The sequence below is a fragment of the Stigmatopora argus genome, chromosome 4 (assembly GCF_051989625.1).
Source record: "Stigmatopora argus isolate UIUO_Sarg chromosome 4, RoL_Sarg_1.0, whole genome shotgun sequence".
NCBI lineage: Eukaryota > Metazoa > Chordata > Actinopteri > Syngnathiformes > Syngnathidae > Stigmatopora > Stigmatopora argus.
Window position 1 is genome coordinate 21,931,616 of NC_135390.1, and position 23,517 is coordinate 21,955,132.

Genomic DNA, 23,517 nt, shown 5'->3' on the forward strand with positions numbered 1-23,517 from the left:
TCGTGGACAAATTGTCTTGGCAGACGCGTAAAAAGCACGCACGCCACTTTTGGGACACTCTCTGCGCATGCGCGCGGGCGTACGTGTCAAGAATTGCCACAGAGATGCAAACTAAGAGCTGAAAAAATGGCTGCGGTTGCAAAACTAGAGATAAAATCAACTTAAACCATTTAAATCATTGAAATAAAGCCATTTTTTACCTTAATAATTCTTCATAAATGAATAATATTTGCAAAGAATCCCAATTCAAACGGAGGGGACGTTTATTCCATTCACATATCTTTTTTTTTATTTCATTTTTTTAAATAATGTCTTAATTCTTAGCCATTTTAATTTTGTTTTTATTATTTTTAATATATTTTGTTGTATATATTGGGAAAAAATGAAGAAAAACAACCAAGATACGTCATTTAATCACATTTTCCCTGCAATTTGCTGGCAATAAATTCACTGTCTGGTGCCATTAGTTAGCTGGGGTAGGCTCCAGCACCCCCAGCGAACGATAAGCGGTCCAGAAAATGAATATATACTGAGATTCTACACGTCATCAGGTTTTAGCCCTTAAATTAATGGACAGGTTCTTACTGTAAAAATGCAACAAAATATTACTGTCTATAAATTAATAATTTGTAGTGTGGACCATTTAAAATTGTATTTTAACAATTTGCTGCACTTATAATAAAAAATATTAGTAGTTTAACCAACCCAAATTTGTACACAAAATATATATATATATATATATATATATATATATATATATATATATATATATATATATATAGTCGTGCTTAAAAAGAGTGTAAATTAAATGAAAGACGTTCCCTTTAAATAAACAATGAGCTTTTATGTTTTCAAATCAGGTCAACAAATTCCCCAAAAATGACTTGTGCTTTTTAAAAGAAATGATATTAATGAAAAGAACGAGACAAAATCGATAAAAAGGATGCCATGGTGTCATAAAAAATAATAATAAAACGTTAACGTAGAGACAAGAATGCTTCTCGTGTGGGCGTGGTCATTACGGAACAAACGTGGATTGGCTTTCGTAACGTGACACCTTCAAACGACATGCACGCGTTTTTTTTTGGGGGGGGGGAGTGTTTGCGTGAAATTTGTTTCGCGTGAAACAGATTGACGCGCGTGTTTTTTGCCACTTGTTCCGGTCACGCAAAAGTGTCACATTTGCAAGCTGTTCCCACCGGATGCTTTAGGCCACGCCCCCAACACACACTTGACTTCTTCAAGTGTGTTAATAAGGCAACGAACGCGAGCTGTTCGCACCTCGGGAGGGGCGCGTGTCGTCTGGGTGGGGGTCTTTGCAAAAAAGTGTGTGTAAGTGTGTGTGTGTGTGTGTTACACGTCGTCCACGTGCCTTTGATGAACCTAAAGTGTTAACGTTAATCATTAAGACGATTGTTAAATAGATGAAAGGCAGGCGCTAATCCGGAATCTTAACTCAGATGGTGCCAGTGACGATGATAAACGTCGATTATTATATAAATAATCGTCCTCAATGCGTCCAGTGAAGTCATAAAGAGGAAAATATTGAGAAATTCAGGAAGAAATGATGGGATTTTGAACGCTAATTTATATTGTGTTGGACTAATTTAGAGCGCATAGGTTTTGCAGGATGTAAATAAGACACATTATGCATTATTCTTACTATTAAAGGCCCCCGTTTATATTAAATATTAATTTCCTCCCCACAGTGCTTAAACCGTAAGGCACTGGTGTCAAAGTGGCAGCCCGGGGGACAAATCTGGCCCGCCGCATCATTTTGTGCGGCCCGAGAAAGTAAATGATGAGTGCCGACTTTCTGTTTTAGGAGCAAATTAAAATGAAGAGTATAGATGTATATTAAAATTACTGATTTTACCCCTTTTAAATCGATAAGTCATTTTTTAATCCATTTTTAGTTCAAAAATCATTTTGTAAAATTTAAAAATGTAAAAAAAAGCTAAAATAGACATTGTTTTAGATATATAAAAAACTGAATATTCAGGGCCTTTAATCAATTTATAAAAATAAAATCTAAATATTATATCTAAAAGGTGAAGTACTATATTCAATCAATTTGGAGGAAATGTAGAGATCTGGTATAGAAATGTGGTATTTTATGAGCAAACTATATATTTTGAGACGTTTTAAAACTGATGAACATTAACATGTAGTCATTTACAGCTTTAGCTTGCGAAAATAATTAAAATGTATGCTATTTAAAAAAAATGTCAAGTCTCAGTTGAACTTGTAATGGCTATTTTTTTTCAAATTATTTTTTACATTTGTTGTCGAGTTTGTATGATTACAGTATTTTCATTGTACTTAATGAAAATGTGTTGCTTCAATAGCGCACAATTAGATTACCAGGACACGAATTAAACAGATAAAATGTTAACCCTTTATGAAAGCCTACCACTAGAGGGCGCCTATGCCCCATGAGTTGGAGCTTTACCATTATCCACACGATTGATGAAAATCAAAGATATTAAAAGCCAACAAACTTGGGAGTTTATTGTAAACAAACCATCCAATAACACCATAAACCAAATTAAATCAATTTCTAACGTTAACAAGTCAGCCAAAAATCACTTATCCAGATATTTTACTCTATATGCACTGTCAAATAAGGCAAATTTTGGATTTGGCGAAGCTCGCTATCGCCATCTAGGGGCAGAGTCTCCCAAGCTAGCTTGTGGGTCCAAACTAGCTATCAACACAAACTAAAAACTCAAGTCCAGGTGCTGTATTTTCAACAAACATTCCCCCTTTTTGGCAGCCAAATTTATTTTTTATTTTTTAATCATAGCCAGACACGAAAATTTTACGAGGACGTCCCATCCTTTGCCATGGATCCCCCTTTCCTTGGCTTCCGACAAACCTGCCGCGGGCCCCCCTCTTCCTCTTGTCCGCCCAAGGGTCCTCGTCCTCCCCACGGGTCCACAGGTTATCGCAGCGTCCGGGCGCCTGGTACCCGGGCAGGCTTTGGTTCAAGGGGTCCTTGGAAAGGAGAATCCAGATGACGGGTAACTTCCTGTTGACGGTGAGTCCGTCCAGGCCCACCGCCGCCTCCAGGGGCTCCCACACGTCCGTTAGCGTGTCGCTAGTTAGCGAGGTCTGCTGATAAAGGCCGCGGACGCGCTTCTTGACCAGCTCGGCGCACGTGATGGCTTTGGAGACGCCCTTCCCGCTCGCCGTGAACACCAGCTGGCGGCAGGGGGGACGGGCGGGCGCCGTCTCCGCCGTTGCCGCCGGATCCCGCTCGGCCTCCCCCGCCTCGGGCTCGGCTCCCATGCGGCCCAGGGCGAAGCGCAGAAGGTTGCGGATCTTGCTGCCGTCTTTGACCCGCACTTCCGGCGTGTCGGGGGCGACCCCGAATGGACACTTGGACGGATGCTCCTCGCTGCGGACCTTGCTGTAGTTTTCCATCTGTATAAACAAGTGGTGGGCCGTCAGGGCCTTCAAGGCCTTCTCTGCTGGCCTAAGAAATATCTGAATCATATATATTTTGTCCATCAATACTTGTTAAATAATTCCAAATTGTCTGTTAGCTTCCTTTCCCCTGGTTGCACTGCTTCCTGTGTGTTTCCATATTGAAGCATTTAACCAAACACATTTCAGCCATTATTTGTTGATTAGCCAGAGCTTGAAGGTGCTACGACAAAATGCACGGACCGCCACTGGTATAAACGGGCCATTAACTTGATTTGGGTCGGTTCATTTTCTTCCAAAATTGGCCACAAATATTCATTCCATTGGGAAATTCAATATTTTGAGTAGGGACGTCCCCGATCCGGTCACGTCGTTTTCAAAGGATCAGAATGTAGTGAAAAATATCTGGTTTTCAAAATGTATTTCTGAGTAATAACTCCCCCAGCAACCAAATTATCTATAGGTATAATGGCAAACATTATGTTATATAGTTTTATATTTAGTTTTTAGTTACATAACTCATAACTGAAAAACATCTCATCAACACATCTGTTTTCCATTTTTTTTTTCTGATTACGTTTGTTCGTATTAGTCGTGACGTAAATATCAAGCGACGTTGATTTTTAAAAATGGAGCGGTTTAGCAAGGTATTTCAACGCAAATCTATGAAGCAATAAAAGAGCAACTTTGTGCATCAACAGATTACCAAAAGTACACAGACCAACTGATTTAGAAGCGTCGAGGTTAATAATAAGACTAGTTATTGAATATATAAATGAACAAACGTCACGTGTGGGTTTGTGCTAATGTTAGCAGGCACTCCCGTTTAAACATTTTGGTACATTTGAATGTCGCGAAAGTAACACCACAACCACGAAAAAATATTGGACATGGTTTCAAATGTCTTCCTACCTTATGTCGACTTACCTGAGATATTTCGTTTTCTTTATTTTGGTTCTTTTCTTTACATATTTGCAGCAAATACCAACCCAACTTGCCCCACAGATTAAAGCCACGGCATGTAGCCCGTCACTTCCGCTTTATGGTGGTTAAAAAAGAAAGACAAAACAGTTCGTAAACCCATTTGATAAAATGGTATCTCGAATTAAGTTAGAAAATATGATATGTGAAAATAAAAAAAATGTCGCTTCATAATTCTGGGGGGAAAATGCCACTTATTTTGTGAGACGTGAGGAAAAAGTTGAAAGACAAGCGAAAGTGACGCATGTCGTTCCATAAAACATGGTAGCGTTGTCATATTTGGAACAGCTGGCAGAAAATAATTTAAAATAGCATAGTTTTAAAAGTATCTTCCCAATTTAATTTATTACCACAAGCAGGGACTTTTATACACCTTTAAAAGTGGAAAAAAATTAACGCTCATACAAGTCGTTGGCAGCCATCTTGGGTCGGGAAACACTTGTTAAAAAATACTTGTGATCACGTTTAAGCATGTCATTCGTTTAAGGAATCTCTTGAGGTTTACGACAAAACAATCTAAAACCAAAATGAACAATATATGATGATTCTTGTCGCCATTGGGTCAAAGTTGAAAGTATACATAAACGATATCTATGTACGATACAATGTGAACGAGAAGAAAACGTAAGTAGCGTCAAATATAAGATGACGTTATTGCATTGTTGTATCGTGCCTTTTTATGATCAAATAATCGTGTAACGCTAAAGCATTATGCCACTTCTATCATTGTTGTTGATAAAGCTCACTAATGTGGATTTGATCCATGTACCAAAGTGAGAACCGAGTCAACATCATTATTTTGCTGTGTGACATCATATACATCAATACGACGCCTCAAAAACGTGAAATTATGCGTTGGATTGTTATTTTTAAATCGCTTTAATCATTGTGTTTAAAAATAAAAAAGAGAAAAGTGACAAGAGAAAAAAAACTATTTCCTGTCAGAACCGGAAGCTGTCATAGTCGACTCTATAACAGCGTCCAACTCGGCGTCATTGTCTCGTTACCAAGTACGACGACCAAAACAAATAATTAATTTTCCTTTTTGATAAAAAGTTTGAAAGTCTCCATCGACATGTCGCATTACAAGGTAAGTTTTTTTTAAACTCAAATAGTCGACGAAAGTTTTAATTAACAAAATAATGACAGCAAACAAAGTTGTAATTAAAAATAAATCAAACACCTGTTGCAGGAATGACACGACATTTTACCATATTCACAAACAAAGTTAATTTATATCGCGTAGCAATTTCATAAAGCACCTTAGAATACTTTTTTAAAAATATATATATGCTATTTTGTCTTAAAAAAAGAATTAAAAAACGACATTAAACCACTTTTTCAGGCCCCAGACCACAAAAAAGAGCAATTTCGGAGATACTTGGAGAAAGCTGGTGTTGTTGATAGTCTCACCAGTGGTAAGAGAATTGTTTTATAAAAGTGTTAAATGCGACTTTGTGTATAAGTAAATAACAAATGTTTGTCTTTCAGTTTTAGTGGCGCTCTATGAACAACCGGAGAAACCTACCAACGCTTTGGAGTATCCTCAATGTCAATCTTGATTGGTCGCAAACTCCATCGTAATGTCCAATCCCTTTAACCATAACGTCCAGGTTTGTAAAGCAGCACCTCGGCACCCCCGGCCTGACTGCGGCGGACACGGAGGCTCTGCAGCAGGAGGTCGAGGACCTGAGGCTCAAATGCGCCCGTCTGGAGGAGGAAAACCTGGAACTCAAATCGAGGGTGAGTTTCCCACAATAACGAGGCATTTTCTCCTTTTAAAGTGGCGGCCCGGGGGCCAAATCTGGCCCGCCGCATCATTTTGTGCGGCCCGAGAAAGTCAATCATGAGTGCCGACTTTGTGTTTTAGGATCAAATTAAAATGAAGAGTATGGATGTATATTAAATTTCCAGATTTTCCCCCTTTTAAATCAATAATTGTCATTTTTAATCCATTTTTTCTGTGTTTTTAGTTCAAAAATCATTTTGTAAAATCTAAAAATATATTTAAAAAAGCTCAAATAAACATTGTTTTAAATCTATTAAAAAAACTGAATATTCAGGATTTTTAATCCAGTTCTTTTAATCCATTTATAAATAAAAAAAATCTAAATATTATATCTAAAATGGTTGACGTTAAAACGGCCCACCAACCAACCCGAGTCTGACACCCTTGTTTTAATTGGATTGAAGTCGTCTCGAGTAATTAACGTCTCTGTTTTTCAGCTGCAGTGCGACGAACCCTCTGAAGACACGCCGGCGACCGAATGAGGTCGCGGGGTCGTGGATGGTCCTTCATTTTGGCTCAAGTGGCTTTAAAAAGTGCCTTTTTTTAATTAAAAAAAAAAGTCCAACTATTTAGTCTTCACGTGATGGAGAGGCCACCGCAGAAAACAGGCTTTATTTAGAGGCAAGATATCTCTACTTTTATTTATGATGATCATATTTACACCAAAAAAGTCAGGTGATATGCTCAAGTGTACATTCAAGTTGCAATGTGGTTTATTTCAACTAAAATCTGCTTTCAGTGACAATAACAAAAAGAAATATCAAAATGAAAGTCACTTGCGTATATAATTCTTCTATAATTTATAAATGCTGTACATATTGTTTGATTTAAATAGACACGCGAGGAGGTTAAGATTTGTCACATTCTATGAGTTTATGGAAAACACGTTTTGCTATTTGGTGGTTGACTTTATGTAACATAAAATAAAATCACTTCTATAAAAACTACTGCAATGTGGAATGAATTTATTATGGGAAGAAAAAAAATGAAAATAGAACAGCTACTCTTGATTTTCATACTAAGGTGGGAGAGGTTTATCATCCATTTTTTTGCTTTTTCACATCATTTTAGGAGATTTAAATCGAAGATTATGAGATTTAAAAATGTTACATGACCTACCGGAAGCAAAGAGCAACTTTTGGTGACATTAGCTCTGTAAAAAATTCAATTTTTCAATAATTTTTAGGGTTTATCTCATTCCTAAAATATTTAATATTGTTAATATCGGCAACCTATTTTTAATGAAATTTTCAGATGGTGAGATGCCTTGATTTTTTTTAAATGCTAAAACTGCTCCCAAAAAGTTGGGAAACAATTCTATTTTCCTGTTTTAGGCTGCCTCCATGCCCCTCCCCTAACTCCTCCTCCCAATAATTCTATTTCCTGTTCTAGCCTGCCTCCATGCCCCTCCCCTAATTCCTCCTCCCAACCAATAAGAGAGCAGCGCTCCAAACCACACCTCTTCCCGCCTCCCAACCTTTTCCCACGCCATCTTTTTAGTCTCGGCGGCCATTTAAACGAAGGATACGTTTTTACTGGCGCCGTCGTCTTCGTCGTCCTCCGCCACGCCGGCCCGGATCACCCTCCTCTTGAGGCTTTTGTAGGCCAGGTTGGCGATCTCCATCCCGTTGAGGATCAGGGACAGGGCCGCCATGAACTGCATGAAGACCATGAAGAAACTCTTCTCGGTGGGTCTGGACACGTAGCAGTCCACGGCCTCGGGGCACGGGTAACAACTACATCGGAACAGCGGGTACAGTCGCACGCCGTACAGGAATTGCTGCGCCGCCATGAAGCCCATCTCCACGGCGGACCGCGTGAAGACGTGAGCCACGTAGGTGCGCAGCAGCGCCCCCCGCAGGGGCGCCTTGCCCGGCCTCCCGCGTTCCAGCCGCTTCAGCTCGCGTTCGATAGGTCGCTTGACTTCCTCCGGGTCCGCCTCCTCGTCCTCCGCCGACTCCTCCAGTCGTCTCCTGAGCGACGCCTTGCGGACGCGTCGGGCTTTCTCCAGGGCCCGCAGTCGGTAGAGGGCGTGGCCGGCGTAGACCAGCGAGGGGGACGCCACGGAGACCACCTGGAGGACCCAAAAGCGCACGGGCGAGACGGGGAAGGCCAGGTCGTAGCAGGCGTTACGGCAACCGGGCTGTTGGGTGTTGCACGCAAAGTGCTCCTGCTCGTCCGTCCACACGTTTTCGGCCGCCACGCCCAAGACCAGCATGCGGAAGACCAGCAGGAGGGTCAGCCACATTTTGCCCACCACGGTGGAGTGCGCGTGGACGTCCTCCAGGATGCCGCCCAGGACGTTCCAGTCGTCCATTTTGCCATTGTGACTGCGCAAAACGTATTCAAACAACGTCAACAAAAAGTACGGCGGGTGACCCGTTCTGGGCGTGGCTTTTATCCAGGTCAAGGGTGTCAGACTCGGGTTGGTTGGCGGGCCGCGTTAACGTCAACTCGGTTTCATGTGGGCCCGACCATTTTAGATATAATATTTAGATTATTTTTTTTAATACATGGATATTTAGAATTTTTTTATACATGGATTAAAAGAACTGGATTAAAATCCCTGAATATTCAGTTTTTTATAGATCTAAAATAATGTTTATTTTAGCTTTTTTTAATATATTTTTAGATTGATTGACTGATTTTTGAACTAAAAACACAGAAAAAATGATTAAAAATTACAATTATTGATTTAAAAGGGGGAAATCAGGAAATGTAATATACATCTCTACTCTTCATTTGAATTTGATCCTAAAACAGAAAGTCGGCACTCATCATTGACTTTCCCGGGCCGCACAAAATGATGCGGCGGGCCAGATTTGGCCCCCGGGCCGCCACTTTGACACCTGTGTTTTAAGTCAAGGGTGTCAGTTTCATGTGGGCTGGGCCATTTTAGATATGTGGCGGCCCGGGACCCAAATCTGGCCCGCCGCATTAACCCTGATTTTCCCCCTTTTAAATCAATAATTGTAATTTTTTAATCCATTTTTTTCTGTGTTTTTAGTTCAAAAATCCTTTTGTAAAATCTAAAAATATATATAAAAAAGCTCAAATAAACATTGTTTTAGATCTATAAAAAATGGAATATTCAAGGCTTTGAATCCATTTATAAAAAAAATAATCTAAATATTATATCTAAAATGGTCCGGCTTACATGAAATGGAGTTGACGTTAACGCGGCCCGCCAACCAACCCGAGTCTGCCACCCTTGGGTTAGCCCAAAGCCACATCTGGCTCTCGAGCCATATCCCAACCAATCAGACAGTTTCCCATCATTACACTTAATATAAAAATGGTGTCTTACCTCGAAGCGGCATGGACCGACTGGCGATGGTGACTTAAATCCCCGTGCGTCATGCGTCCCGAAAGCGAGTCCGGAGAGCAAAGCTGTCCGGCATGGCCGCCCGTGCCTTCCGAGCCAGAGTGGCCGACATCCGGGTGTTCTGGCGCCGACAACTCGAAAGGAAATCCATGACATATGGCCTCATCGATCCCCAAACGCTCCGGGGCGTTTGAATTGTGTACAAATGGCGACCAAGACGTCGATACAACGCTGACGTGCCATCGCACCTAAACAAACGGCAAGAAAAGCCAGTGCCGGTCTCTCCTAAACCGGGGGGGCGTCGAACCCCTGACCACGTCGGTGATCTCACGTGGACTGGTTCACTCATGGACGGCGGCAGATGTCCAAACCATTTCAAATGGGCGGGGCAAATGAACGTCCACGGGCCAGTTTAAGTGAATTGGGCAATGAGTTCATTCCGGGTCACTTCCTTCTCATTCCAGGTCACTTCCTGTGGATTTTGGATCATTTCCGATTGATTTCCTCTGTGTTTGTTGCTTCCTGCTCATTTTGGGGTTGTTTCCAGGTGACTTCCTCTTGCTTTTGGGGCGTTTTAAGCTTCGTCATGACCTCATTGGCTGCCCACGAAGACGCCATTTTGACGGCGGGATGAACGAACGTGATGGCGGATGGGAAATGGAGCGACCCGGATCACGCAACTCCCAGAAAACCTGCTTTTGTGGGGGGAAAAATGAAAGCATTTCATGGTACATGTACGCACAGTATAAATGTGCTAAACGGGCGCACGGCTGGATTCTAGCCCGCGGGCCGAACGTTTAACACCCCCGTTCTACATGCGGCATGTTCAATCTATAGCGCGGTGCGGCTAAAAACGATCAATTGCGACCCCCTTGACCCCGTGAAGCTAATTCAGTCGAATGTGGCAGTGACCCACGCGGACTTAAAAAAAAAGGGATTTTTAATATGACAAAGAATATAAAGTATACAATGTAAAAAAAAAAATGGTACTAGGATGACGCAGGCGAGATGAAGATGTTGAAGAGTACGGCGAAGAGGAAGAAGAGTAGGTATCCCACGATGCACATCCAGAAACGAGGGTCCTTCAAGAGCTTCTTGTCGTAGTCGCTAAAGAAGACGTAGCCCACCGTCATGCCCGCCACGATGCCCCCGAAATGAGCCACGAAGGACACCTGGGGGCGATGGGGAACACGGGGTTAAAATGACAAAAAGTTACTTTGGATGAGCTATCGCTAAAGCATTTCACCATTTGTTTTTTTACACGTTCATTTATGAACGATAACTCATTGGCTGCCCTGGATTAAACCTTCATATGTATTATTATTATTTTTCAAAAAGTAAAAAAAAAGCTGCATAATATATCAGACAAGATTATTGATGATAGTATCAATGCTATTGATGTAAATGTTTTTTAAGGAGATTTATTTTTTTCAATGTTACCTTTAAAAAAAAAAAAATACACCTGGAAAACCTGCCATATTTTATTTTGATATGAAAAAAAAATCCCATTTTGTTGTTTTCAGGTTAAAAAAATCTTGTATCATCCGTATAACATCAGTTATAACAATAAAAACACTACAAAATGTGTTGACCCCGCTATAAGACATTCACATTTTTCACTAAAATACTATTCATATTTTAAAATTACCCTCTTACCCCTTACTGTTTTTTAGCGTTTTTACGGCAAAATATATTAATAATTTCATTTAATTTCCTTTTTAAGAAAATAAAAAAACAAATAGGGCAACTGTTTTTTATTGTATATTTTGTCAACTTTTTTTAGGCAAGCTGTAACATAATTTCATCTAATATTTGTGCAAGAACAAGGTGTCAAGGGCACGTCAGCCATTTTGTACGAGAAGCCGCGAGCAGACGCTTGATACGTACCTTCATAGCACCCTCGTCCCCGGCAAATCTTCGGTAGAAGGCGAAGCCAAAGTCCACGCCCACTGTTAACACATAAAATGCATCTGATTGGTCCAAAAATGTAGGATACAAAGGCCACATTCATAAATCAAAAAACAAAATGTCTGCTTACCGACGATGAGGATAATGAGGATGCGAAACACCCCGAGTATGGGGATCATCTCTCGGAAATTCTGCAGTACAAAAATAAACAGTAAAAAAAACACGCACAGTTGTGACATCACATCCTAAATCGGCGGAGGGATTCGCCATTAATGGCGCTCCGTTAAAAGCGTGAAAATAAAAAAACATGGCCGACTCACCACTACGGCGTTCATGAAGTAGCCCCCGATGAGGGCGTAGACCCCCCCGGAAGCCCCCACCAGGGCGCTGAGGGGATCAAAGATGGAGCTGGCCAGCGAGCCTGGGGAGACATGAGTGGTTAGCGCCCCGGTCTGCCTCGCAGTTTTGAGGTCGAGGGTTCGATCCCGGGAGGGTCCTCCCTTTAGTGTGGAGTTTGCGTGTTCTCCCCGGGCTTGCGTGGGTTTTCTCCAGGTACTCCGGTTTCCTCCCACATCCCAAAAACTTGCATGCTAAGCTAATTATTCGCTAAACTGTCCCTAGCAATGACTGTGATTGGTTGTTTGTCTTTTTATGCCCTGCAATTGGATGGCTGGTGGTGCAGATCGTTAGCTGGGATAGTCTCCAGCACCCCATGCAACCCTTGTGAGGATAAGCAGTTCAGAAAATCAATATATACCGAATATATATCTCCAGGCGGTTTCTCGGGCGAGTAGTTAGCGTGTCGGACTCGACGTTCTGGGGTCGAGGGTTCCATCCCAGATGGGTCCTCACTTTAGTGTGGAGTTTGCCTGTTCGCCCTGGGCTTGCGTGGGTTTTCTCCAGGTACTCCAGTTTCCTCCCACATCCCAAAAACATGCATGCTAAGCTAATTCTACGCTAAATTATCCCTGCTGATTGGTTCTTTGTCCCCTTGTGCCCTGTAATTGGCTAGACACCAATTCAGGGTATCCCACCGCAGTCAGCTGGGATCATCTCCAGCACCCCCACACAACCCTTGTGAGGATAAGCGGTTTAGAAAATCAATATATAAAGAATACATATTCTGACATCTTAGCGGGAACGTAGTTAGCGCGTCGGACTCGCCGTTCTGGGGTCGAGGGTTCGATCCCAGATGACTCCTCACTTTAGTGTGGACTTTGCATGTTCACCCTGGGCTTGCGTGGCTTTTCTCCAGGTACTCCAGTTTCCTCCCACATCCCAAAAACATGCATGCTAAGCTAATTCTACGCTAAATTATCCCTGCTGATTGGTACTTAGTCCCCTTATGCCCCGCAATTGTGTAAAAAAAATAATAATAATAATAATTTTTGGACTTAAGGGTTACCTGCCAAGACACCGGCCATGTAAAGGACCCCGACTTCAATGCCTTTATGGACCAACTCCAAGGGGATCCCCAGGAGCAGCTGCATGAAGAGGTTGCCTAAAATGTGCTCCACGCTGAAAGAAATGTCAAAAAAAAACAAAAACAAAAAAATGTGGTTAACGCCCCGCTTCTCCTGAAATTAGGGCGAGGTCGCGTTTGTTTTTGCATGCGTCCACTCACCCGGCATGGACAAACATGTAGGAGAGAAAGCGCCACGCTTCCTGCCGCCGTTCGGGTCGGTACGTCAGCCGGCTGTTCCAGATGCCTTCCTCCAAAGTCACCCACTGTTTCTGAGGTTTCCACACGGCGTAGTAGATGAACATGGACAGCTGACGGGAAGGAAAAATACAAAATAAAAATAATAATAAATACGCACGAGGAAATATTGTGTGATTGAACGCAACAATGCGGCAACTTCCTGTTGGACATCTGCGATAGACATCTAGATTGTTGTTAGAGATGACATGATTTGGAATTTAGCGGAATGTCTGTTAATGCTATTAAGATATAAAAAGGAATTGAGTCATTGGTAAAAGGGATTTTTTTTCTTCATAATATACAACATTTCGTTTGCCATTTTTCCCCAAAGTTTGTTTCCTATTGCCGAAATGTTTCTGTCAATTGCAACTTTTTTTCTTCACTGATTATTCATAATTAATAGTTTTTTGGGTGATCATTTTGGAAAATGTCACATTTTTTATCATGACATTACCTAAAATGGACTTTTGTTTTCTTTCAATTTCACAATTATTGTGATTTCTTTGGAAACGATCAGTTATGTATTATATGCTGTATAAAGTACACATTTCTAACATGATTACTTTTTTACAATTTAACTTGTTTACTCCCAAAAAAATTCTCATAACGGTCACATTTCGAATCAAAGCGTCTAGCTTATCTCATATCTATTAATACCATCTAATTACCGTTTCCCTTATTGACTTTTAAAAATTATTATCACATTGTCATAGCCTCAATTCCTGAGTATCACATTGCACCTCTTTAATATTTTTTTATGCTAATGTTACTTTGTAATAGTCACTAAATTGCTGAATTCTGTCTGAAAATGAAACTTCATAACAATTGCATTTTTTTTCTTATAATACTTTTCCTTGTCAAATTGTAATATTTCCATAATTTTTCCAAATATAGTGATGCCAAGCCATTTAAGTACTATAAGGCACAACTTCAATGAATATCTTAAAATTTGTCATATATAAAACGCACTGGATTATTATTAGTAGCAGCAGGGCAGTGTGTTATGCAGTAGATTAGTTATCCACTAGATGGAGCTGCTGCTAACTAGAAGGAATTTCATACAATGGCTAACCAATATTTATTGGCCTATAAATCGCAGTTTTGAAGTCTTTTTAGTGGCACCTTATACTGTGGAAAATACGGTAATCTCTCATCCCACAATGGATTTGCCCTTCAAAACCATAATGCAACTGGATGGCACCGCCTCTGCGATGAATCACGAGACAGAAAAGAGGAAGGAAACGACGTGAGACGCCAAAAGAAACGCCTTTCGAAACGAGAACCCGATTCGGCACCTCGACAACGCTGATGACGATGATGAAGACGGGCGGGGGGCAGCAGTTGGTCCGCTCCAAGTACTTGCTCCGGACGTCTTCTGGGAGCATCCACCTGGAAATGCTGCGCTGAAACTTGTCCAGGCATCCCAACTTGGGTCTCCCGTCGTGGACGTCTTCCGCGGGTTCGTCGGGTTTTTCGTCTCGCTGCGCCACGGGGAACGGCTCCCGTTGCTCCAGGTCCACGTCGACCATGGCTAGTGCCTGAATAGCATCAATATTATTATTATTAAAAGAACAAAATGGAGATTTTCAGTGGGGAAAATTGCCACCAGTGAGTTAAATAAATAATAACAATGACTATACATTGAAGAGGAAATATTTTTGGGGAAAATTTGTCTTTTTTTTAAAATAGGAAACAAACTGTATTTTACACAGCATAATTAAGAAAAAAAACACTGAGTTAAATAAATAACAACAATGACTATACATTGAAGAGGAAATATTTTTGGGGAAAATTTGTCTTTTTTTTTTTAAAATAGAAAAACAAACTATATTTTACAAAGCATAATTAAGAAAAAAAAACTTGAAATGTTTTAATAGGTATTTTTAAAATATTTTTAATGATTTTTTTTCCAATACAAACAAAATATTTTGGGGGTGGGTGCGTAAATGAAAAGATATTCATATTTTTTCAGTTTTTTCCAATCAAAATAAACAAATTTGCCATTTGTCTTTTCATTTCTACGAAAAAAAATGAATGTTTTTTTAAATATACACATTTGTTTATGATACAATGGGGGGAGGAAACTTTAAAACTGTCAAAATAAAATGATTTTTTCCCCGTCAGCCTTACAAAATTTACTCTCAATACAAAAAATATTCTCAAGACATACAAATTTAGTTCTATTATAAGAAAAAAAAGAACGGAAGAAAAAAAAACTAATGCAGTTCAAGGAATTCCGAGTCAAGTGAGCGCATGCTATGTTGCCTCAAGATAAATAAACCTTTCCCATGTTTACTTTCTGTTAATATGCTAATATTCAGCGTAACGCTATAAAAACACCAAAACCCCAAACATTGACTCTCACAAAGTATCATTCGTAGGCGAACTTACCGTAAACTTGAACGGCAAGCGTCCGTCTAAAACAAACTTGACACTACTTAAATGGAAAAATAAGTTAAAAAAAAATAGCTTAGTTGTAACAAGCCTCCATGTTGCTAACCGGCGTTGTCGTCTGCAGTCTTGAATGAAAAATGACGGAGAGGAAAATGTCTCTCCACGATAATTATAGTCCCCCGACTTTTTTCCCTTCCTTCCTCCCAGCGACTAAACAAACAAACCGCGTGTAATTCGAAATATTTGACCGTTCCAGAGTTTCGAAGTCGGCCGAAAAAAGTAGCATGAGGGCGGCTACCAAATTCCACTGTGGCTCCTGAATTGTTTACCTGACACTACCTGTTTGTCCCCACTTCCGGTGCCACACCCGGAAACTGAGACAAACAAGGCGGTCTAAATTTCGCTAGCTTGACAGCGAACAGGCGAAAAAACAACAACCGAGTAAACACAAGGGAGTCAATTTCGCCATTTTGTAGGCCACTGGGTCATGTGAATTCAGGGTGATTTGGTGCGCTTGTCATTTTAAACGAGGACAAAAGCAATGTTTTGTGCAGATTGACCACAAGGGGGTGCTAAAGACAGCGAAATAAAAATGTCGGGGTTAACTTTCAACATTGGAATGCAAACTACGGACAACTGGTCATTTATTATTGACGCAAGACAAATACAAATATAATATTGTCTGCTCGTGATGATTATATTCAGCACACATTGTTGCATTTAGAAAATGTAACGCCAGATGGAGCTCTAATCTCCATTAGCCCTGGGTGTAAAAAAAATTATATTGAATGCCTTTATTGTCACGATACGATGATATTTAAAGCTTTGTCAATGTTGTCATCAATGTAGAAAAGTGCAGAAACCAAGTATTTAATTCTACATATATTAGAAAAATAAATTCAATCTGCTAAATTGAGCTATCTTGGATTTGATTTTGACTGTTTTTTTACTGTTGCGGAACAGTTTTCATTGGTCTCCAGAGTATTTCGGTAGTGTAGATAGAAATATTTAATATATACAGCAACCATTTTGATCAACCATCCCAGTAAAAATGGATTGGATTTCTATTGTCATCAATGGCAGCTAATGAGTTGATACTTAAAAACAAAACGCACTAAAAACTTAATATTTATTACTTGATTCCAATCCTGTTTAACAAAAAAAATGGGCAGAATTTCTAGTTACCAGAAAAAAAAGCAAATAAGAAACATCTCATTGCAAAATAAACTCCGGGCAGCTTTAAATCACAGGATTTTTATTTTTCATGTCATCAAAGAGGGAAAAAAAAGAAGCACATTCTCATTTTGGAGAGAACGGGTGAGCGAGGAGGGATGACATGGCGTTAAATACAGCAATTCCTCCTAAAAGGCTTCAATCGCGTGAGCAAAAAAAAACAAGCTTTTTCAAGTCGACAGCCAGCCAGAGATTGGACGCGTGGGGTCGGGGTGATTGGCTTTCAGTCCGGAGTTTCAGAGCGAGAGAAAAAAAAAAAGCGGAAAGAAAAATGAAGGGGAGGGACGCTGAACGAGGTCGTCTGAAGATTTCCGCTAACTTTTGGCCGTCGGCGACACTTTTGGATAACGAGCGGATAACCATGGCACTGTGTGTATTGAGTGGGGAGGGGGTGCACGATGTAGGGGTGGAAATAACAAATTAAGCAGTAGTAATAGTAGTAGTAGTAGTAATGTGTGTGTGTGTGTGAGGAAGGAAAAACTGGAATCCCATCATGGTGCGTTCAGGAGACATCTGGAAAAAAAGGCATAAAGAGTAAGCAGAAGAAGAAGTTATTTATTCGCTATGGGGGAAATTACACTTATCTAAATGGACAAATATAGTAATATAAACAACTAAAAAATATGCATTACATGTAAAATGACATACTGGGGATTAAAATAGACAGTTTGGTTTTTGAACGCACTCAACAGCTTAAACAAAAACAAGTCAAGCGACAGCGGGAAATTTGATTGATATTTTTTGAAGATTTGAATGAGGAAAAATAGCGAACTAGTTTGGAGAAAATGAGTATTGCAAGATTACGGTATTAAAGCAGAAGGAAACATTAAAAGCGACGATACCTTGTTAATTAATAAACCATTTTCTTTTAATTTTCTTTCATTTTTGTCAGTTTCATACAAAATTGGGACATTTTTAAAGGTTTTTTTTTTAGGACCGTGGAACGAATGATGGAATTTACATATAAAGGACTGCTCTGCTTACAAAATATTCAAGATATGAAAAAAGTTCTGGAACCAATTAATTTTGTAAGTAGAAGTACGACTTACTTTCAACTCGAGTCCCACTGCCCTTAATTCTAACCATTTAAAATATGTTTATGTACTCACAGCTAGCGGGCCGGGCGCCGTATCTTCGCATGATCTGATCTTGTGTGAATTTCACAAAAGACTCGTATTGTTCTGTGGTGGAAAAAGAGCAAAAGATGACAATGTGGCCTGCCGCCGGTGGGGCGAATCCACGTGGTGGCGCTATACCTGAAAGTTTGATGTTGAGGATGTGTTCGTACTCCTCGCGGATCTTCTCCTCGTGGTCTTTGAGCAAGCGCTCGCACAGGTAGCTCACTTGCTTCAGCGTGAACGAGGGCTGGTCCCGTCTTGAGGCGCCTGGACAAAGCAAAAGTCAACGATGGCTCATCTACATCCTGTCCTTTCCGACATTTTGAAATCGACTGGTCTTGCCGTGTGAACTCGTCCAGGCCCCTTAGGAGCAAAGAACCCCACCGTATACTTTAAACTTGAATAAATCTAAATATATCTCAAATGCTCCGGCCCACATGAAATTGAGTTGACGTTAATGCGGTTCGCGAACCAACGGATTTACGGATTTTCTACCTGGTGGGGAGCAAGGGGCGTGCAAGGACGTAGAAGGGCTAGCGACGTCAGAGGGGCCGCAATTCTCCGTTTGGTTGAAGGCCCCCTCCAGCTGCCTCCTCCTCTGGATCCTGTTGTACTCTTGACGCAGGTTTTGGAAGATCTGCTCTGTGGGACCACCACGGAGAAACAAAGGTCACTTTTTAAGGTATTACTTTATCTCAGAAATACCACATGCGATAATCTTTCTTAAAATTTTCCCTTCAAAGTAACACATTTGTACTCCCCATTAAAACCATGAATATGGAGGTAAAAATTGGGAATCAAGGGGGAGGCTTATATGCGAGAAATTGTAAAATTCAGCCATTTTAAGGCCAAGGCTTATACGTGGAAGAGGCTTATATGCGAGAAAGTACTCCCGATTAAAAGCATGAATATGGAGGTAAAAATTGGGAATCGGAGTGTGGCTTATACACGAGAAATTGTAAAATTCAGCCATTTTAAGGCCAAGGCTTATACGTGGAAGAGGCTTATATGCGAGAAAGTACTCCTGATTAAAAGCATGAATATGGAGGTAAAAATTGGGAATCGGAGTGTGGCTTATACACGAGAAATTGTAAAATTCACCCATTTTAAGACCGCGGCTTATACGTGGAAGAGGCTTATATGCGAGAAAGTACTCCCAATTAAAACCATGAATATGGAGGTAAAAATTTGGAATGAGGGGCGGCTTATACGGGAGAAATTGTAAAATTCAACCATTTTAAGGCAACAGGCTTATACATGGATGCGGCTTATATGCGAGAAAATACATTAGTACTTTCTCCCCTCACTTAATACATTACCTGGGTATTGGCAAATTCTCAAAATTAGCCGAATTGGAGTCACGTGCAAAAATATGAGACCGGGACACCCCTAGCAAAAAGGGTACACTGTGTCTTTCGCTAGCTAGCGCAACAAGCCAAGAGAAAATGAAAGCTGCTCCACTGGGCGACGGTGAGTTGAGCTTTTTTGACAGCTGACATTTATCCCAATACAAAAAGAGGCCCCAAGAAAATTCCATTAGACGGGGCTGGCTCGTTACCCACACGAATCCCGTGTGGGTCATCTTTGTGAGAACGATACCCGCTGCGCCGAGATCACGTCGGCAGCTGCCGCCCTGTCGTTTAGACAGCCGGAGGGGAAAGTAAAACCGCTTCCAAATATGGCCGTGTGATTGGCCGGTCAAGTGTATCCCGAAGACCCCCAATAAAATAAGAAAAGCGGGTTTTTAACGCCCTGAATTTGAATAAATGTTAATCACAATATCATTATTTTCGTCCCAAATTAACGATTGAATCCATTTTGCAAGTTAATAATAAAAAATAAGTGATATGCTTAAAAATAATGGTTTGTTCTATGGTGACGCTTTCAAGTTTTCAGTTTTTTTAATGAAAGTTTACATATTTACAAATGAAAATAAGAATAGAAGAAAAAAATGGCGACATTGTGAATTTAAATCAAGTTTGGTTAGTCGATATCTCATTTATCTGAACTGGGACAGTTGTTCATTCACTGCCACCCTTCTCAGTTCAAATGGATTGGACGTCTATCACTATCAATGGGCGCTACAGAGCCATAACAGCCAAGACAAACAGACTCAAAGACAGTTTCTTCCCAAGTTAACCCGAGTTCTGCACCTAGGACCTCATCAAAACTTATTACCAATACTTATACTACTTATGTACTATGTTGACCATGTATTTAAGACTATTTATTAATTATTTATTGGTCATTACTCGTGCTGAACGTTGCTAAAACCATGGAACTTCAGACGGAACAAACTCTCCTGACCTCACTTGGACTACGTATTTATTTATTTCTTATTTATTCATCTGTCTGTTGCTGCTATTTGTGCGCTATGCGATGAAAGCTTTAAATCTCATTATACCCATAGGACAATAAAAGCAATCAATTAAATTCAGTTGAGCCATAAATAGCCCTCTCTTTCCTCAGTAAAAAAAAAAAAATGACATTCAATAATATTGACGCAAAACTCCTTTCCAAAGAGAAATAAAACGTCTAAGCGGAATGACACACTTGATACCTGAGCACAAGCACTTGATGTCTTTGTCAGAAAACATCTGCATGTACACACACGAGTGTGTGTATATGTGTGTGTGTATTCTATGAAGCTAAACTAGCATGCAGTATGATAGATAAGCACCACTCCCTGCGTCGGCCTACAAACACGTGCTCGACCAGGTCAGCTTTTGGCCGTTCTAAACCAACATTTGGCTCTTTAGAATCTCTTTTGTCATTAGCAAAGTAGAAAAGATGAACAAACACGGGACAGGAAAGGCTTGTCAACTCTGGCTGGCCTTGACGGTGATGGACGTCTAATCCATTGGGACGGGGAGAGCCTGGCAACAAGCTACACAACAACAACAACAACATTATCTGGCAGCCAAATTTGAAACTAAACAGGAGCTTCCATTTTGGATTTGATAAGTGGATTTGATAAGTAAATTTGAGCAGATTGCGCCATTAAAAAACTACAAAATTACCCAAGACAGGGCGGTCATGTGACACTTTACATATTCGTGTATAAAATTCGATGATCCAACTTCGGTTGCGCCGATTAAAGCAAAAGTGAGCACAAAAAAACATCAAAAAAGAGGTTGGGGTTTGGATAAACCAAGGAATTTACCCAATCGTACACTATTTTCAAATAGGTGAAAGAGCGGGCCCTAGGTCCCTCTTGTGGACTTCCTATGTATGGCTCCAGTTTTTTTTTACCTCGGTCTACAATGTCTTGTGTCTTGTGTCTGTCTTGCAATTGCAATCAAGAAATTTCCTGAATACGGGATGAAATAAAGTTCTAACCTTTAAACGTTAATATTTCTCTGACAGACCGGGAGCAGGCTGCTCGGGGACCAGTAACGGTCCACAGACCAGTGATTGGACACCACTGATGTAAACGTCTCATTTGACGACTCCACGATGAATATCATTTCTTTAACCGATGAGTTATTTGCTAATATCACAAACTCTGCCACCATTCGATTTAACAAAGACCTTCAATCCATTTCAGCTCACCTGACGCAATATTAACATTTTTCACCCATTTCAGGCATCTGAAAATTTGAATAAACTCCTTAAAAGACGACACCGTTCATCTACCTTGCTCCCCCCGCATAGATTCGATCCGATTCTTACTCAACCGATCGCCGTATCGCTCCGAATCGATTAATCGCTCCACCCCTAACAGCAAAATGAATGGACAGGCCTAGTAGAGCCCAATCGGTCAACACTTGAGGCTTTTATTCTCACTTTTTGCAGTTGAGCTTTTGAAAGAAGAGAAGGTCAAAAGCATGACGGAATCGAACAATGCCCTCGCAGCCTCAAGAGGAAATGAATAATGGCAACATCTCCTCACCTCCACCGCCACAATGCAAGAATAATTGTGCCAGCCTAATTAGCAAGCGGCAACCTTTACCTGCCATTTTGTAAACGTCTTACATGACTACTCGACACATGAGCTTAACATCCTGTTAGAGAAAGGAGGACGTGATATCCACATGAATAAGTGCTTTATTCAACTAAGAATTCCGCATTTCGACCACAAAACGGATTCGTTTCAACGCTGACGCATTTTAGTGTCACGCTGGTCAACCATACGTTTCAAAATGAACAAATGAGGACTATATAGGTCATATGTTAAGATAACTCAACGACGACATTCCCCTCGCGGATGTTAGCCTAGCTTAGCCAAATGAACGTTAGCCTCCAACCCCCATTCAAGCGAAGCACTCCGCCCTAACCCCCCCTCCCCGTGACAGCCACCCAGAAAAAAAGACAAGAAAAGACGAGTAAAAATAGATTAATTCCGTACCTGGCGTGAGTCTGTTCTCACCAGCCACGTTTTGGGGCGACGTGGAGTGCGTCGAGCCGTCGACTGCGGCGCGGAGGTTGTTGCATCTTTGCGGGGACGGAGTGCCGGGAGTCCCCGGTAGGGGGTTGCACCGTCTCCGCTTGGGAGATTGGGGATTCAGGAGGGCCTCGAACTCCATCGAGCGCTTCAGCGTCGCCCCGCAGGCCATCTTGGGCGGAAGAATAGGACGCGAAACCAATAAAAAGGAGATTCGCGGAGGGTTTGTGTCGGTATCGGGCGTCCTTTTCCGGGCTTCGAAGCGCCTTTCTTACGTTCCGCAACAAGGGATTTTTTTCCACCTCCGAGAATCGAGAGCCGAGTGAGCTTGCTGAAATTTTAAAACGTCACAATGCTGGAGCGTACCAAGTGAGAATCAGAAGGGGGGGATTTCCTATTGTAGAAACTTTGTACTCTTTGTCCTCTTTTATTCACAAGACACATTCTTTCAATACATATGTTTAGTCGCTTTTAATAACGTATTATTAAAAGAATTTGGTCAGTTACGACTAAAAAAGTGTTGTTTTTGACACATTTCCATAGACTCTGCCCGTGCAATTTGAGTAATGGGTTGACTTGGACTCTATTGTCTGGGAAAGTGGAAGCGGCCAGGTGGATGGCTATTAACATCATATAAACGTCAAACTTAATAGAAGTGTTTTTTTCTTAAAATATACATATTAACGTGACGCCTTTTTCCATCGTTACCATCCTAAACAAACCATTGTGGACGTCAACGCCGTAGATATGACGCATTCAGAAGAACCAATTTCACCTGTTCATGCTAGCAGGTATTTGGGCTAACAGTTTAAAGTTCTACATTTGTGTTGGAAAAGAATGTAAATAGTTGTTCGTATACAAAAGGCCAGTTTAAATGTCACTATATTAAGAAAACTAATACCTATTGATGTACTATTACAACTGTTTGAAACGTTGAATTTAGCAGTCGAGTAATTGTACTGTTTATCTTTAAATTAGCCATTAGCGAATTATTTAGCCATTTATAATTTATCTTGAAAAAACAACGTAGTCATTTCACTCGGCATCAGCCTTCAAAGTTTCAAATTTGACTATTATTCATTAAAAAAGGAACACTGTCATTAAAGTGTGCTCCACTAAATTGCAAATGAAGTATTTCTTTTTATTAGCTTTCTAAAAACAACACGTTTGAAAAGAATTGATTCAAACTGGTCATTGGTATGCAAGTTCGCTTGGTGAAATTGTGTGTATAATGTACCTCATGTTACACAAAAA

The 23,517-nt window shown here is 40.7% G+C and overlaps 5 protein-coding genes across 8 annotated transcripts; 1 reads left to right on the forward strand and 4 right to left on the reverse strand.

The window, feature by feature from the left end:
* Positions 1-2,485: 2,485 nt before the first annotated feature.
* On the reverse strand, positions 2,486-6,168 carry rpp25l (ribonuclease P/MRP 25 subunit-like). 4 transcript variants are annotated; one of them, XM_077598467.1, is made up of 3 exons: positions 5,939-6,168; positions 4,357-4,467; positions 2,486-3,426 (listed from the first exon to the last, which is right to left on the reverse strand). In XM_077598467.1, the coding sequence occupies exon 3, from the start codon at positions 3,424-3,426 to the stop codon at positions 2,797-2,799; it is 630 nt and encodes a 209-aa protein (XP_077454593.1). In that variant the 5' UTR covers positions 4,357-4,467; positions 5,939-6,168; the 3' UTR covers positions 2,486-2,796. The 4 variants fall into 4 exon arrangements, with proteins under 4 accessions (XP_077454593.1, XP_077454592.1, XP_077454590.1 ...); XM_077598466.1 differs by having other exon boundaries at positions 2,486-3,478; XM_077598464.1 differs by having other exon boundaries at positions 2,486-3,489; positions 5,939-6,167.
* On the forward strand, positions 5,341-7,146 carry mycbp (MYC binding protein). The gene is made up of 5 exons (XM_077598468.1): positions 5,341-5,500; positions 5,756-5,828; positions 5,902-5,950; positions 6,024-6,153; positions 6,637-7,146. The coding sequence occupies exons 1-5, from the start codon at positions 5,486-5,488 to the stop codon at positions 6,679-6,681; spliced, it is 312 nt and encodes a 103-aa protein (XP_077454594.1). The 5' UTR covers positions 5,341-5,485; the 3' UTR covers positions 6,682-7,146.
* On the reverse strand, positions 6,827-10,300 carry LOC144072989 (gap junction alpha-10 protein-like). The gene is made up of 3 exons (XM_077598462.1): positions 9,856-10,300; positions 9,507-9,772; positions 6,827-8,529 (listed from the first exon to the last, which is right to left on the reverse strand). Exons 1-3 carry the CDS (start codon positions 9,871-9,873, stop codon positions 7,713-7,715), a joined length of 1,101 nt encoding a protein of 366 aa, XP_077454588.1. The 5' UTR covers positions 9,874-10,300; the 3' UTR covers positions 6,827-7,712.
* A 150-nt stretch (positions 10,301-10,450) lies between these two features.
* Positions 10,451-15,974, reverse strand: rhbdl2 (rhomboid, veinlet-like 2 (Drosophila)). The gene is made up of 8 exons (XM_077598463.1): positions 15,526-15,974; positions 14,430-14,672; positions 13,057-13,205; positions 12,838-12,950; positions 11,753-11,853; positions 11,563-11,623; positions 11,412-11,473; positions 10,451-10,696 (listed from the first exon to the last, which is right to left on the reverse strand). Exons 2-8 carry the CDS (start codon positions 14,661-14,663, stop codon positions 10,514-10,516), a joined length of 903 nt encoding a protein of 300 aa, XP_077454589.1. The 5' UTR covers positions 14,664-14,672; positions 15,526-15,974; the 3' UTR covers positions 10,451-10,513.
* Positions 15,975-16,766: 792 nt separating this feature from the next.
* On the reverse strand, positions 16,767-22,589 carry akirin1 (akirin 1). The gene is made up of 5 exons (XM_077599308.1): positions 22,228-22,589; positions 18,375-18,521; positions 18,018-18,146; positions 17,871-17,942; positions 16,767-17,274 (listed from the first exon to the last, which is right to left on the reverse strand). Exons 1-5 carry the CDS (start codon positions 22,433-22,435, stop codon positions 17,264-17,266), a joined length of 567 nt encoding a protein of 188 aa, XP_077455434.1. The 5' UTR covers positions 22,436-22,589; the 3' UTR covers positions 16,767-17,263.
* Positions 22,590-23,517: the final 928 nt, after the last annotated feature.